We start from the raw sequence: 16,752 nt of genomic DNA on the forward strand, positions 1-16,752 counted from the left end.
CCTTATATTAAGACACTTCAGGGGCACTAACTCCTAAAAGATGTCATTGAGTTGTATCAGACCAAAAGTAGCATATCTTCCTTCATTCGATAAACGATCTTTTTGCACTTGTTTGATTTAAAAAAAAAAAAAAAAGTGTTGGAGAAAAAGCAAAAACCAGGAAAAGTGAAAATTTTGAACTTGACCTTGACCTCATTTTCTTAGTAAGGACATATAGGCTTCAAATAAAAAATATTTCAGGGTTATACAGTTAACGGTTGATGAATTGAAAACATAAACAGACAAATTTATTTTGTAAAGGTAAATAACTCTTATAAAATTTCATCGAATTGCTTTAATCCAAATAATCCAAAAATTTCTGAGGGTGTAACGAACAACTTGTCAAAAGAATTGTGCCGATATCTTTTTTGGTTACGAAGGAGATGCACAAAGATGATAAACAGTGAATAGGGAGATAACTCTTACAAAGAAAATTGTTCGTCTTATCAGGTGGAAATTTAAAGCGTATAAAATATACGATACAACATAAGAAATATCTAAGCGATATATTGCAAAACAAAAATTTCAGAATATAGCGGTGAAAAAAAATAATCAGAAGAAAAACAATAGGGAACAGAAAAGTGGAAAGAACTCATAATATTCAAAACAAATACAATAGGTTTTTCCAAAGAAAAGTGGAAAGACCTAAATATAGATGATACTTAGCCAAAGTAAAGTTGACAGCAACGGTCTAATTCAGTGTTTCCACATTCATGATATAAAACAAATGAATCGGACGCACATTTTCAAAGATAAGAATTTGAACTGTTTTATATTTTGGATGTGTCGATTCATAAGGGAAATGCCTTTCACAATATGTTTGATAAACCTACTGATGAAATAAAGCTTAAAATAGAATGGAGACTGGAAATGGGGAATGTGCCAACAACCCGACTTTGATTTTTTATAGGTAACATTCATTTAGTGAGACTTCATTTCCGTGGAGTTTAAAACATACAGTAGATAAAAATAGTTGTATTTTTTTGTCACGGAATTAGATAAAGGCAACAGTAATATACCGCTGTTCATAATTCATAAATCGATGGAGAGAAAACAAGTTCGGGTTACAAACTCAACCCTAGGAAAACACATCAACTTTGAGAGTATAAGAACGAAACAACAAAAACAAACACCGACAAACAAAGAAACGAACTATTAAATAACAACTGCCATATTTCTGACTTGGTACAGGACATTTAAGAAAAGAAAAAAAATAATGAATGGTACAAGTATGACTAGCCAAACTCCCGCTATATGGCTAATACGACAATTCTAAAAGTATCGCTGTAATGAAAACACTATGTGATAGGAATATAGCACATATAAATACAAGAATGTATAGCACAGAGGACAAATAAACAATTTTATATTCGTGACAACATGTAACCGCAATATAACAACGAACGTCTACAATTAACAAGAGCACAGGATAAGACATACAGTGACGCATTTTTGTGACGAATATATAATCTTTGTTTTCAAAATATTTTTTCATTATTCTAGCCCAAACAATGATTATGATTAAGGCGGTATTGAAATGCTATACAATACAATACTTTATCCATGGAAAATGCAAATCACCTGTTTTATAGAAACAAATAAAACACATATGAAATGAAACGAAAATATAGAATTAAATCAACAAGCCATATGACAAAACACAGTACTCACCAAAGCATACAACCACACATAAAAACTAAATACATGAATGTTGGATTTATTAATACCGAGACATGTCGTATTGCAATGCAAATCGCACTCGGTAAAACTGTCCTATTAGGGAATAGATGATGTTTGGTATTCAGCAATCAGACGACAGAGATGTTAAACTACTATCTAAGATTTCGTTCTTTAGTTAAGACACAGACATCGTAGAGATGACCCAATTTGTAAATGTTGTAAATACGATTTACTGGATGTCATTTTCAATCTTTCCGCTTCATAACTCTGTTAAAGAGTGTTTTTTTTCTTATCGTAAAGAGCCTCTCCTGTTTATGACGTCCGTAAATTGTGAATATGCACAAACATAACATCAATTGAGATACAACACAATATGACGGACCAGAAGGTTAATGCTGAGAAATTGGAAATTAATAATTGGGAAGTTGTCAGTCTCTGTCAATATTGAGGGACAGATCAAGGAATGAAGACCTACAGGAATCAGTAGGATATATGAGATGCAAGTACTGACTGAAATATGGGTTATTTAGTGATAGGACATCATCAATATATCTGAAAATAAAATTAAAGAATGGTGCAAGGGAGGGATGAAAGATACCAGAGGGACAGTCAAACTCTTTGATTGAAAATAAACTGACTACGCCATGGCTAAAAATAAAAAGACAAACAGACAAATAATAGTACAAAAGACACAACATAGAAAACTAAAGATTAAGCAACACGACGCCACTAAAATTGGGGTGATATCATGTGCTCCAGAACGGTCAGCAGATCCTGCTCCACATGTGAAACCAGTCGTGGTGTTTATTTTATTACAAATCCGGAAAATAGTCTACTTCGGTATGTCACATTACAAGATGCTTTTCAATGGTCTTTTAGAAGGTTGTATTAAATGATTTTTGCTTCATTTGAGTAAATGTTAGACAGATGAGATAAATTTGAACATAATAAAAAGAAATTAGGAATGAATTGATTTCCCTGACTGCAATTGGAACATAAATCTTAATGTTCAGTGCATATTAAACAAATGTACTTTAAAGGGATGATTTTTATTTGAGCATACTGTTCATTTGAAAACAATCTTGACACTACTTTATTTGTCCGAATTTGAAATTAAACTTAATGTTGTCAATATACGTTGCTTTGCATTATAATTAAAAAATATATATTCTGTGTTCGTGACAATCTCACGTTTTTACTTTAAAAACAAAACAACTTATCCTACATGACGAAGACCGTACGGTAACATATAGTTATTAACTTCTATGCCAGTTGGTCTCTTTTAGAGAGTTGTCTCTTTGACAATTATACTACATCTTCTTATTCTTTAGTTATATTATTTGTTGGCGGTAAAATATTGAAACAATTAACCGCACAGTATTACATTTACCATCGACATGGACCCAGGCACAGATGTTGATCATGTGCTACAATCTCTCGGCAATGTCGGGAGGTATCAAAAATTTCAGTTGTCTTTGTTATTTGTATTCATGTTGGAAAATGCGTTTCATCTGATGGCAGCGAATTATGTCAGTAAGTATATCAATTTTTCCCTAAGAAAGAAGGAAAATATATGGATGTTTATTAGAGTAATCGTATTTAAATAACTGCTTGCAATCAATCTCAGTTTACTCATTAAAAGAGATAAAATTCAACGGTTTATGTAACGTTTTTAATTGAAAACAACAATTTTGAATGACGTTCTTTATGTCGATAAAATTTATGATTTCATTAGACAATTTTCCTTTTAATGTGGGTACATATGTTAACTTTTTTACCTTTAACTTGAAGGTTACAGACCTCGTTATAACTGCAAGACTTTTAACGAAACTGTGTTACTTCATAAGTATAATATAGAATCGAACAGATCAGATATCAAGGTTAAGTATGGCAAGTGTAACATTTATATCCACGTAAATGACACTGATGCCGAATATCACTCGTCACAGTCATGTCCAAATGGTTATGAGTATGAGATTCCAAAAGATAGATCAACCGTTACAGAGGTAATACTCTTATACATGTATATAATTATTCAATTTAGTTTATCAGTATTGTATTCAATGTCATACAGTTTTAGACTTTCATGTTGTAATAATTGACTTCATATTGAGAGATTAATTCATATCAATACTTTGGATGTTTAAATGATTTAAAACAGTTGCCATTGCTTATTACTAGTGTTGTCAACGGTTAACCGGTCGAACGACGGAATACCGAATACCAGAAACGCTAACCGGTTAACCGGACTTTTTTCAATTTTGATAGTTTTCATATAACTTTGCATGGAAATCATTAAAAAGTTATATTTCATTTAAAAATTTCGTTGTGGTTTTTAATTTGACAGATCAATTGTCCAGTACATTGATTGCTATTGTTGATCCTAAATACATAAAATTAATTAGAGCTCGGGGTAGGACCTTAAAGAAAATTGATTGGTAAGCATGTTTGTTTAACAATAACTTTAAATCAGAAATGCGATTAAATTTTACTAATTAGTTCATTATTTTGTTTTTGATCTTATATTGTGTAAACTAACATCTAAATGTGTAACTTCCGGAGTGCAGTTAAACGAAATGATAACTCAAACGAAATGCTAACTCAAAAGTTGTGAAATACAAACCAATGTGAATGTTCTCAATGTATACGTGATACAGTAACATGCTTAAAGAAACAAGCAAACAAAGTAAAGAAACAGAAAATTAAACAATGATCGGTTTCAGACAAATTCAATTGTACGAGATCAAGATGGTTTTTTTTTATATCTGAAGTTGGTACAAATGCTATAGTTGATACGGTGTATTTGTTTATTAAAAGTCAAATTTCTCCAGGAATCCTCACAGACAAGCCTTATTACGCCAAAGGACAAACTTCAATTCTTTAATCATTATATTATGACTTGGATGAAAAGGTTGTCAAATTGACACTCATACCACATCTTATAACTATTTTTACATGTAGGGTACTATTGATAAGGCTTTGAAACGACAGCTTAAACTACCGGTTAACCGGTTAATCGGTCGAACGATTATCCGAGTAACCGGTTACGCAAAAGTGTCCGATTTGACAACACTACTTATTACAACTACATGTATTGCTACAATACGCATAAATAGAAATGCTTATACTTTTACCGTCAGCTACCTGGTTCTCCAAGTTAAGCAATGCGTTTATCTGGATAAAGAGGTAGGGCCAATTTGCGGGGAATTTTTTTCACAGAAAGGCCAATTTCATGAAGTACCTACAGACTAAAATTTACTATAAAAACAAAAATAAAAATGCTTTTTGATCAATATCTCGATTTACATATATCATGATAGGTGTGATCAATAGTTAATTTAACCCTCAAAGAGGATGAAAGTCCAATAAGCGGAATTTCGGGTATTTTTACGTAGGAAAAACAGGGAATCCCCCAAGAAGGACATTTCAAACTAAAACAAAATATGTTTTTTATGACTGTTGTAATTCATACTACTTTTTCCATCAAAAATGAAATTGGTTTAGTGTGTCCTTATTACATCAAAAACAACTTTTTAAAGAAAAAATGTAACATCGCTTAATTGTACCGATATAGCTTCTTAATAAGAAATATATGGATAAGCACGGCCGTGGCTCCATCAGTAGAGCACAGAACTACTAATGAATCAGAATGATGGTTCATACTCTGAATATTTGCATTTTTTGTGTAGTTATATTAACTTTTTTAATGCTTCTATCCTATTTTTCGGATGTTTGTTTAATTCATAGAGTCATTCTGGTTTATTTTGACTATATAGTTAACTAGACTAATATATCATTTAACATGTATTAAAGAAAACATTAATGTATCGCTTATTGTCACGTGTGCATTCCTATGACTGTCCATACTCTTGACTTACTTTCAATATATGTACTTACATTAATACATATATCCAAGGAATGACTGCCGACAAACTAATGTAGGTGCCTGTACATAACCAATAACACGATAATTAATTATATAGAATGAAGCCCAAATGTTGCGGGTGTAATATATACATAACTAAGAAAAGGCCATTGTCTGTATACAAGTTTCAAAACAACACATACATTTTTTCGAAACCTTTTTTGAACATGGTATTATATGTAACAAATGCAGTCAACAGCAATTTTGTCGCCAATTCACAAACTGTGTAGATACTAGCACTGAAATGTTTACCACCGTCCCTCTCACCGGTACCTAAGTCATCAGAAAATAAAACAACAGAACAGAACAAATCAATTACACTACACATCGTGATTGTTGGTAAACTTGACATCAAGAAGCTGTTCTTCTGTATCACAACGAAGGGCCGATTTGTTAAAATGCCAGAAAAGGCATTATAACATGTGTTAGTAACACAGGGTGATATCTTAATAGACGATAATATCTTAAAAGACAAGTACAAATACAGATATACATATATTCAGAATGAAACAAGTTTTGAATTTGTTCGATATTATTTGGCTCCGTGACAAGTTACGTTGTATGGTACCTTCCATAAGGGATGTTAATTATAAAATTAAATCTATATTAAAAAATCTATGGTATTGGCCTTGTTTTTGTAGAAATACCTGTTCAAGGTATGAAAACAGATGATGTGAAGTATTTTCATAATTAGCATACATCGGATTTTTTGAAACATGTTTTACCTATCTTATCGAATGAAAAAAAATCCCGACAAATTGGCCCTACCTCTTTTACTGTAAATCATTTGTTGGAATACCTTTATTTATGTTATAAAATACACCGATCACTCAGCAAAGATGCAAGGCTTAAAATTTGAGACTCGTTTCGTTTTTACAATCTCGTCAGCGGTTCTCTAACAAAACAGTTACAAAGCCAAATTAACGTTCATTTGTATATACTTTTTGTATTTTAACTTTTTAATTCATAAAAACATGTATTAGTATTTATTCCACGCTAACACAACCACAAAAATTTTAAGCCAATGAAGTTGCGTTCTTGTATACTTCTTAACAAACATATACGGCAAAATAGTACTTATTTGCAGTTTATTTAAGAAATGTCGGAGTATGTACAGGTATACAGCAGCTTCTGAACATTTCATTTTAATACTATATGAACTTAAAAGATCTAAATAACAAAATATGAACAAATGTCATCTCAGTAAAATGTGTGACTTGAATAAGTTATGTTCGTTGTTGTTCATAAAAATGTATTAAATGTTTTTGGAATGAACAAACTATTTTTTTTCTAAATCTTAAATTCTATACTTGGTCACTCGTTATGTTTGACATACTTTATTTCCAAACTCAAAGACATTAAACGTTATCCCTTGTTGATGACATCATCACAATGTTAAAAAAGAAAGTAATCGCAAAAAAGTTATATTGAAATATATTAATTTCGCTTCCTATCGTATTCTCAATCTCAATCTCAGAAGTCAGATATGATGATTAAGCAGTAAGCAATCTTTTAAAATAGAAGTAAGAGATACTAAGTGTACTTTTAAAAGATAACCTTGTTTAATTGTTGTTGTCTAAATACATTTTTGCAAAAGGTCACTTTTGTGTATGATTTTGCATATTTGCCTTCTATAAAACCTTTATAAGAGGTGATCAGTTGTGATTTTATCGGAGCTGTTTGTTCTTCTTTACGTGTTTTGCTTTAATTTACATCAACTTCTGTGTGTATGTAATTAAGATAAACCGTAGTTTAGTATGTAAATTGTCCTCTGCATATCTTTCGTTTTAGTTAAGGATGTTCACCTCTTTTGAGCCAAACATTTCTAGAATTAAACTTTTTTTTCGTAACCAGATTTTTGGGTTTATAAGATTGTAAAATAATGAATGGCGATGAAAAAAAAAAATCATATGGTGGTGCGATTCATTTTTTGCTACGGCCCTCTGAACGTATCCAATTTTGATGATTTTCCCATGTTTTCATCAATTTTTACCTATTTTTGGGCTATCATCGTGAGTTCCACAATTGAGCTTTTTTTCATACTTTCAATAAAGATAAAATGAACAAATGTTAATAAATCTTAATAAAATAAAACTATAAGAAGGTGTTAATATAAGAAAGTTTTAACAATTTTGTTATGCTTTTTTGTGTCAAATATACCATGGTGTAAATTTTGTAAACTTGTGATTTTTCGCTGTTTTCAAAACAAAATAGATTTTTTCTCACCTTTTTTGTTTTAAATGATTGAAAAATATATATCTAAGAAATTTGGAATGAAAATAAGCGATATGGAATGTTCATGTTTCTGGTAAAGTAAACCTTACCTATTTTCTCAAATTTTTGGCTAAAAGAACTGACTTGATAGGTAAAAACACTTGGAAAAATGACAACTCAAAAAGTACTCCTTGTAAGTGCACATTTTTCATAAATTAAGTTTAATTATAACATTTAATAAATGCATTATTTGAAAATAATTCCAGAGCAAGATTTGAACGAGACTAAAACGTAAGAAGAATACATCCTTAAAGACGATACTGTTATAAGTAACATTATTTTATCTCTCATGAGTATAAAATGGTCAAAAATTCCTATACACGTAATATATGGCTTTGATCGTTCCTGATGAAGATAAATCTAGAAGAGCGTATCGGACGCATGCGTATTATATAACTTTTTTCATTTTTAAAACCGTTTAAAAGAGAAAGTACAATGTTTCTTCTAAAGCTGTACTAAACAATTAGCATACAGATATATATATATTACATAAATTTGTAGGATCCTTTACTATAGATAATTTAGCTGATTGGCGATCCGATGGATACATCTGTTGTAGGGTTGTCACTGACTCAGACGTACTTATGAATATAATTATTTTCTGTGACTGTATCTTACATTTATTTGTAGGATCCTTTACTATAGATAATTTAGCTGATCTGTAAACAATAACATCTTCACGCCTTATCATGTACTGTAGTACGCCACTAGATTAAAACTGACGAGGAAAGATACACACGGCCAGCGAAAGCTCTATTATTGTAGAGCCCAGGTGGTCGTGTGGTCTAGCGGGACGGCTGCAGTGCAGGCGATTGGGTGTCACGATATCACAGTAGCATGGGTTCGAATCCTGGCGAGGGAAGAACTAAAAATTTGCGAAAGCAAATTTACAGATCTAACATTGTTGGGTTGATGTTTAGACGAGTTGTATATACATTATGTACACAGCCATGTATCACCATCATTGATGGCGATCCGATGGATACATCTGTTGTGAGTTGTCACTGACTCAGACGTACTTATAAATACAATTATTTTCTGGGACTGTATCTTACATTAATTTGTAATATCCTTTACAATAGATCATTTAGCTGATCTGTAAACAATAACATCTTCATGCCTTACCATGTACTGTAGTACGCCACTAGATTAAAACTGACGAGGAAAGATACACACGGCCAGCGAAAGCTCTATTATTGTAGAGCCGAGGTGGTCGTGTGGTCTAGCGGGACGGCTGCAGTGCAGGCGATTGGGTGTCACGATATCACAGTAGCATGGGTTCGAATCCTGGCGAGGGAAGAACTAAAAATTTGCGAAAGCAAATTTACAGATCTAACATTGTTGGGTTGATGTTTAGACGAGTTGAATATACATTATGTACACAGCCATGTATCACCATCATTGATGGCGATCCGATGGATACATCTGTTGTGAGTTGTCACTGACTCAGACGTACTTATAAATACAATTATTTTCTGGGACTGTATCTTACATTAATTTGTAATATCCTTTACAATAGATCATTTAGCTGATCTGTAACAATAACATCTTCATGCCTTATATATATATGTGTTACCTTAGCTGTAATTGAAAAAGTTTTTAGGAGCCTTTGGTCCTAAATGCTCTTTAAATTCGTACTTTATTTGGCCTTTTCACTTTTTTTTTTTAGATTCGAGCGTCACTGATGAGTCTTTTGTAGACGAAACGCGCGTCTGGCGTATACTCAAAATCTTATCCTGGTATCTATGATGAGTTTTTTTTCTAAGTAATCGTATGAATAACCTTCATTTGGGTTATATCGAGACATAAATTCTCGAGAAATCTAAAAAGATACAAAACATTTATAAGCTCTATCCCCAAAATGCCCTAAACAATACTATTAACTCGTCCACAACACGCGTTGTAGGTATGATTTTTATAAGGGTTGGTTCACTTACAACGTTTCAGAATCTAATGCATCCTGTGTACATTGTAATACTTTCAAAAGTGTACACCAAAACATCGTGATTGGTTAAAAATTTCATAAACAATTTGATTTGGAATATACATTTATTCACGCAAATATTGTTAGCTTTATAATTTATTTACAGTGGGATTTAGTATGTGAGGGATCAGTCAGATCAGAATTTGCTCAAACCTTAATAATGATGGGACAAGCTGTAGGTGCTGCAATTTTCTCTCCTCTTTCCGACAGATTTGGAAGGAAGCCCATTAACATTATTTCGCGAATTCTTTACACAATAGCCGGTGTGACTGCAATGTTTTCTCCCTCTATAGAAGTATATTCCGTGTACAGATTGCTCATAGGAACCTTTCAAGGAGTAAGTAACATTATTACTGCCGATTTCAAGGAGTATGTAGCTAAAGGTTATATCTTTGGTCAGCTTGCTTGCTAGATGAACCATAAAGTCATTGTTTGGTAAGGTATGCTACCCTCCTTTCGAAGAAGCCTATTTATACAGACAGATATTTTGGTTATCTGTCGGACTAGTCTACTCTTAAAGGAGGGTATAACTTACCTAATAATAACTTCACGGTTTAGCTAGCAGGCAAGCCAACCAAAGATATTATCTTTTCCAACACACTCAATGCAATCGGCTGTAAATGACAAAAAAAATATTGGTAATACAGGTATTACATACAATTTGTTCGTTCGAATGATAATCTCTAAATCTGAATGAAATGTTATAATTCCTGTTTCATTTGGTCTTTTGTGGAGAGTTGTCTCATTGGCAATAATATCATATCTTCTTTTCTATGTATAAGACGTAGCAATAAGAATGATTTACAATTTCCTTGAAGAATGCAAAGTCATATGTTTTTATGTAACAGTCTAGTGTAATGGAACAAAATTTTATACAATTTTACGATTTAGTAAAAAAAAATTGAAGTTTACCTTTGTTTTTAATTTGAATTTATGTTAACTTAATGATATCGATAACATATTTCTGTTATAATTTTAAACACATTTATTGTCCGTACTCGTGAATTTGTAAGATATTGTATATTTGTTTATATTTGATTTCGTGGTTTTCCGATTAATGTCTAAGGACAATATGTACTTCGGGGTACTTTTCACCTTTTGATTTACCCATACCAATAAAATCCAAAAAAAAATGGTATCCAATTGAGACTGCTGTTTCGCATATATGCAATACTTAACACAAAACTATTGTTTATATTCATTTAAAAATAATATCTCAGTAGGCTATAGCTATTTGAACCTGTGCATGATACCGCATTATTCATTATTTTATATCAGGGTAGTGTGATGACAGTCTGTACTTTGTGTATAGAAATTCTGCCCACTGAGTTTCGACATAGAGGAGAAGGACTAGCATTCTTCGCTTGGACTGTTGGTATTTGGTTTACCTCTGTTATCGGATACTTTTGTAGAAATCTTCCTTGGAGATATTTCCAGATGATTTTAGGATTACTGTCTTGGCATGTTATATTTGATTGGTTGTAAGTTAATTTTATCTTCCATTTTAATATCATCAAATGCTGAAATGTTTAGTTGATATTTAATACAAAAATAATGAACTCGGAAGAAAATTCAAATTGGAAAGTCCCTAATTAAATGGCAAAATCAAAAGCTCACACACATTAAACGAATGGACAACAACTGTCATATTCCTGATCTGGTACAGGCATTTTATTGTGTAGAAAAAAGTAAAATCTCAAAAGTACTGAACTCCGAGGGAAATTCAATACGCAAAGTCCCTAATAAAATAGCAAGGTCAAAAGTACCAACTCATCAAACGAATGGACAATACTGGTTGTAAAGATTGTTGCCAATAATTTAAAACAATATCTTTGGTTTCTATATCTATATTAAATCATAACTAAACAACTATTTAAAGTATCAGAAATTATTATTATCAATAACAATAAATACAAATAAATAAGGTACAATATTTTAAAACGGTTAAATGTTATTCCGTGTATGTGTTATTAGCTCTTCGATTCTTTCATCATCAGTACAAATTCGTTTTGCTATAAGAAAAATCCGGTTTTTATAGGACTTAACACTTAGAGAGCTACCATTTGATTTTTATGGGGGGCTAGGATGAAATTTGAAAAAAATAGGCAGGACAGGAGTTTTGAGTAAAAAAAAGACAGGATGACCACTTGCAAAAAAAAAAAGAAGTCAGGACGACAATTAAGGTAAAACAAAGTTAGAATAAACTAAAAAAAAGTAAGGCAGGACCGAACAGAGTGAAAAATAAAAAAGGCAGGACAGAGATTACAGCTAAAAAAAATCCAGGACAAAATTTTTCATCCTAGCCCCCCCCACCCCCCTGTAAAAATCAAATGGTAGCTCCGTTATCCTTGCGTGTAAGAATATAGTTCCCTATCGGTCAAGGTTTATCATGTTAATCAGTACATGAATATTGAATTATCAAGAAGGCAAGCACGATTTCGTACGTTTCGGCACCGATTTAACAACATAAAGCATGTAAATACAAGTAACTAAAGAAATATTAGATTCATAACACATTCTGCCAACTGTCACAATTTGCGGGGGACTCCACCTATGGAGGCTCCTAAATTGAAATTTTGAAAGGGCTATTTTGTCCACAATTTCAAACATAACAAGTACTTTTCCAAAGTTATAGGCTTGTAAAAGTACGAAGAAGCCAAAAAACAACATTAATTTGTATTTGAAGGCCCCCATGAAGACTTTTTAGGACTATGACAGCCATCTTGCAAGCAAAACCCAGATGGGCATTTTAAAAAGTTGGCAGGTATGATAAGCTAAAACAAAGATGTTTTTTTTAACAGCTAAAACAAAGATGTTATTCGAACGCAATGTTGGCATATTTCTCAACGTTAAATCGGCAACTGTCGAATTTGCCGGGAACGACGTAACGCTTACAAAATGCTAAATGCACAAATTATGTACGTTTTCGTGAATATGTTGTACATTCGAACGTTAATATAAATCAATTGTGTATCTTATTCTTTAATCTATGTATTGTGTTCTTATTGTGTTTTTAAAAGTCTTTCTCATATAAAAGGAATTTTGAATAAATAATGGAAGACAAAAAAATAATAAGAAAATCGAAATGTCTAGTCCGATTTGTTACCGTGCAATCTTGTAACGTTTTTCCGTGATTTTCAACGTAACGTTTATTTTGTCATTTTGATTTTTTATGCATAAACTACGTTCTTGTAGGCCAAAACAAATTTAACCACCACTGAAAGAATAAGATTAAATAAAGAAAGGAAAAAAGAAGAAGAGAACAAAAAGCGGGATGCTACATAAAAACCCGTTACAATTTTTTTTTTTTATCAAAGACTAAAGCACTAAGTGAAATTAAGAGTCTTAGAGCGCAATTAAACAAAGACTTTATAATTAAAGAAGAAAACAGCAAAGCGTGCAAAAAGATAACAAGAAGGATAATAGAAGAAATTACATGAATAATTACAGAAAAAAAATACGTGCCGATTTAACAAGTACACCAAAGAGTGACGAGGGAATCCCATTTTCTAACTTAATGGATAAAGCGAGGTAAAAAAAATTGAAAATAAAATAGAATGACATAAAACAAATTGTTAACAATTAAACAATTAAATTTTCAAAATCTTAAGACTCATTCTTTTACCCGTGTACTGTGGGACGTGGACATCTTTTAGCGCGTTTATTTGAATTGGGATTAATGAAATATAAAAAACTACATGTACCAAATAAATGGATGAAATCTATCTTAAACCAAACCCGAACATTAAAAGGGGATCTGACAGTATGCCATTTCTTGAAATAAAATTCTTGTTATTCTTGTCAAAGTTGTATTGTTGGAAATTATAGCACCTGTATGAACGATGCACAATTGGGAACATATAATAAAATAAAAATGGTGAAAGAATCGGAACATAATGACTCTGATGTCGATTCCGATAACGACGAAGGGGTTGTTGACGAGACTAACATTTGTGACGACTTTGTTTCAAATGGAACAATTTTTGTAGTTAAGGCTATGATTGTCCATATTATATTTTAAGAGCAAGCAAAGACCCAATAATTTTAAGAAAAACAGCTACCGACAAATGGGGTGCCTCGTATCATCAGGGAGATACAGTTATATATGGTTACTACCTTAACACTATTTATAATAACCCATTCAAATTGAAGTTATTAAAACGAATTCCGGCAATCGTTCCCGCACTTTCAGTTGTATACATTTGTTCAGAGGTTGATATTGATGATAATGGTCTAATCAATTTAAATGAGTCTCTGCATGGCCGAATTCTGCGGTGCTTAGACCACGAATAAAATGTATTTATAAATGATGTTTCTTTTTTTGTCGATCGCCATTAAGGAAATTATCCTTTCAATCATTCAGATATTTATTAAACTCCAAACCTTCAACAATTAATATACTTAAACAATAACACGTACATACAAAATCTATCATTTGTAAACTGCAATTTTTATTGACTCACAGTAGAAACAAAAAAAAATTAAAAAAGATTTAGATGCAAACGTTGACATGTAGGCTTCAATAACGTTTTCTGAACGTTTCGTCGATGAACGTTTTCTGACGTTACAAACGTAGCACCAATACTGTGCGTAACGTTAATATATTAAAGTACGCAGTTTCTTCTATATATCATTGGTTCTGGAGAAAAATATTTGTAAGGCTAAATCGAATACTAATGTAGAGTTGTGCCGAGTACGACTATGGCAATATTTACATGGGCGGTAGAAAACCTCAGACCATCGAATAATTCGGCATTACTCAAAAGGGGAATCAAATCATTTATTTTTCCTTTCAACAAAGTTATACTGACTACTTACCTGGTTACAGCCGTCTTACTGTGATTTCAGGAAGTCTTGTATGTTGCTTTATTACTCTCTTACTTACTTTTATCAACTATCTCGTTTTGTTCATACTAAGTATTTAATTTTGTAGATTTATAGATGAATCTTTAAGATGGCTTCTTGCAAATGGAAAAACAGATGAGGCAATGAAAATAATTAGGAAAGCTGCCTCATGGAATAATCAAAGTTTTGAGTCAGTAATGGAATCAGTAGAAAAGAAAAATCTGATGGTTCCAAAAGATCTTATTATAGAATCACCAGAAAATCAGGAAAAAATCACCAAACTTGAATCATGTGTTAGTAATGGAACACCAGAACTAGACCATGCAGTCCATAGATACTCGATTTACACTGTTTTAAAGCATAAAAGAATATTAATCACATCATTATTATTGTGGGTAATATGGTAAGATTAATATACCTACTATATGTACAACTTTACAAATAAGCTGGAAAATTGAAAATATATTTTTTATTCATTATTTGATGTTTATCTTGAAGCTGACTTCATACAGGAACTTCTTAGGAAGAAAGATCAGAAGTTAGCAATATCCTTTAACTTTACTTTCTGCTATATAGAAGTTCTCTCACTAAATAATTCAAAATTGTGTAACTATGTTGAAAGCCATTATCCAATCGAATTAGAGATAAAGAATACAACAGATACAGTAAAGTCGGTCTCATATATTGACTTGCATCTAGAAATTGACAATGAGGGTCGGTTAAAAACAAAACTTCACGACAAAAGAGATGATTTCAGCTTTCAAATTGTGAACTTTCTATTTCTAAGTAGCAACATTCCAGCAGCACCTGCATACTGGGTATATGTCTCCCAATTGATATTCCCATGCTTGTTTTTCCAATCATTATTTTCTTGATAAAGGGTTGCTGATCACAAGGAAGCTATTGAACCAAGAGTTCCAAATGATTCCTTCGTAAATTTTATGTACGCCATCACGAGTTGGTTGACCGTTATGGAATAACCTTTTCACAGATGATAGCGGATCTGTTCCTTATGTCGTAACTACGAACCCCTTCACTTTCATGAATGTGGCACACCAATTTCGACTATTTACCGGTTTTTTTTAACATGAACAACACGACGGGTGCCACATGTGGAGTAGGATCTACTTACTAGTATCCTTCCGGAGCACCTGATAGTAACCCCGGTTTTTGATGGGGTTCGTGTTGCTTATTTTTTTTAGTTTTCTATGTTGTGTCATGTATACTGTTGTTTGTCTGTTTGTCTTTTTCATTTTTAGCCTTGACGTTGTCAGTTTATTTTCGATTCATGAGTTTGACTGTCCCTCTGGTATCTTTCGTCCCTCTTTTGAATTTATTTGACATATTACATAACCATTTATTGTTGAATATCATTCCTATGTTTCATGATAGTAATTTGAGGTGCTTATTAAGTTTTTGGGGTCCATTATCTATTCAATTGACCTGTTGCTCTTTTCATTTAATACTTTTCTAAAATATTCTAATTTGCATTTCTACAAAGTATATGTAAACTGGAACTTTTATACTATAGTCCCAGATGTAAACAACAACAGCAATCACGCTTATTTAGGCTAACGAAAAAGTGCATAACGGACAGAATATTACATAATTTAACAAAAGTCTGTATTTATGTTTTACTTAAAAATATAAATCATAAGATAATGGTATACCTGCTGTTTTTTTTTTAGTTTATCCTAACTTTTTTTTACCTTAATTGTTGTCCTGACTTTTTTTTTGCAAGTGTCTCATCCTGCCTTTTTTTTTTACTCAAAACTCCTGTCCTGCCTATTTTTTCAAATTTCATCCTAGCCCCCCCCCTTATAATCAAATTGTAGCTCCCTTAGTGCATGCACTTGTTCGTTTTTGTCTCGTTTTTCGATTTTAGTCATGGCGTTGTCAGTTTTTCTTGACTTCTGATTTTCGATTGGTTGGTATCTTTTTTTTAAATCATAGAATTGCATTTTATCTTTTTAATTCCCAAAATAAGAAAAACATCTGTATTCTT

At 32.0% G+C, this 16,752-nt stretch overlaps 1 protein-coding gene across 1 annotated transcript in view; it reads left to right on the forward strand.

Moving 5' to 3' along the window:
- Positions 1–3,010: 3,010 nt before the first annotated feature.
- LOC134715494 (organic anion transporter 3-like) overlaps positions 3,011–16,752 on the forward strand; it is a 31,832-nt gene continuing 18,090 nt past the window's right edge. Inside the window, exons 1-5 of the mRNA XM_063577700.1 lie at positions 3,011–3,252; positions 3,511–3,725; positions 10,009–10,239; positions 11,181–11,383; positions 14,836–15,150. Of these exons, the coding sequence (XP_063433770.1) occupies positions 3,117–3,252; positions 3,511–3,725; positions 10,009–10,239; positions 11,181–11,383; positions 14,836–15,150 (1,100 nt within the window). The 5' untranslated portion in view covers positions 3,011–3,116. The remainder of the gene's footprint in view (positions 3,253–3,510; positions 3,726–10,008; positions 10,240–11,180; positions 11,384–14,835; positions 15,151–16,752) is intronic.

Source organism: Mytilus trossulus, chromosome 4 (assembly GCF_036588685.1).
Source record: "Mytilus trossulus isolate FHL-02 chromosome 4, PNRI_Mtr1.1.1.hap1, whole genome shotgun sequence".
Classification (NCBI taxonomy): domain Eukaryota; kingdom Metazoa; phylum Mollusca; class Bivalvia; order Mytilida; family Mytilidae; genus Mytilus; species Mytilus trossulus.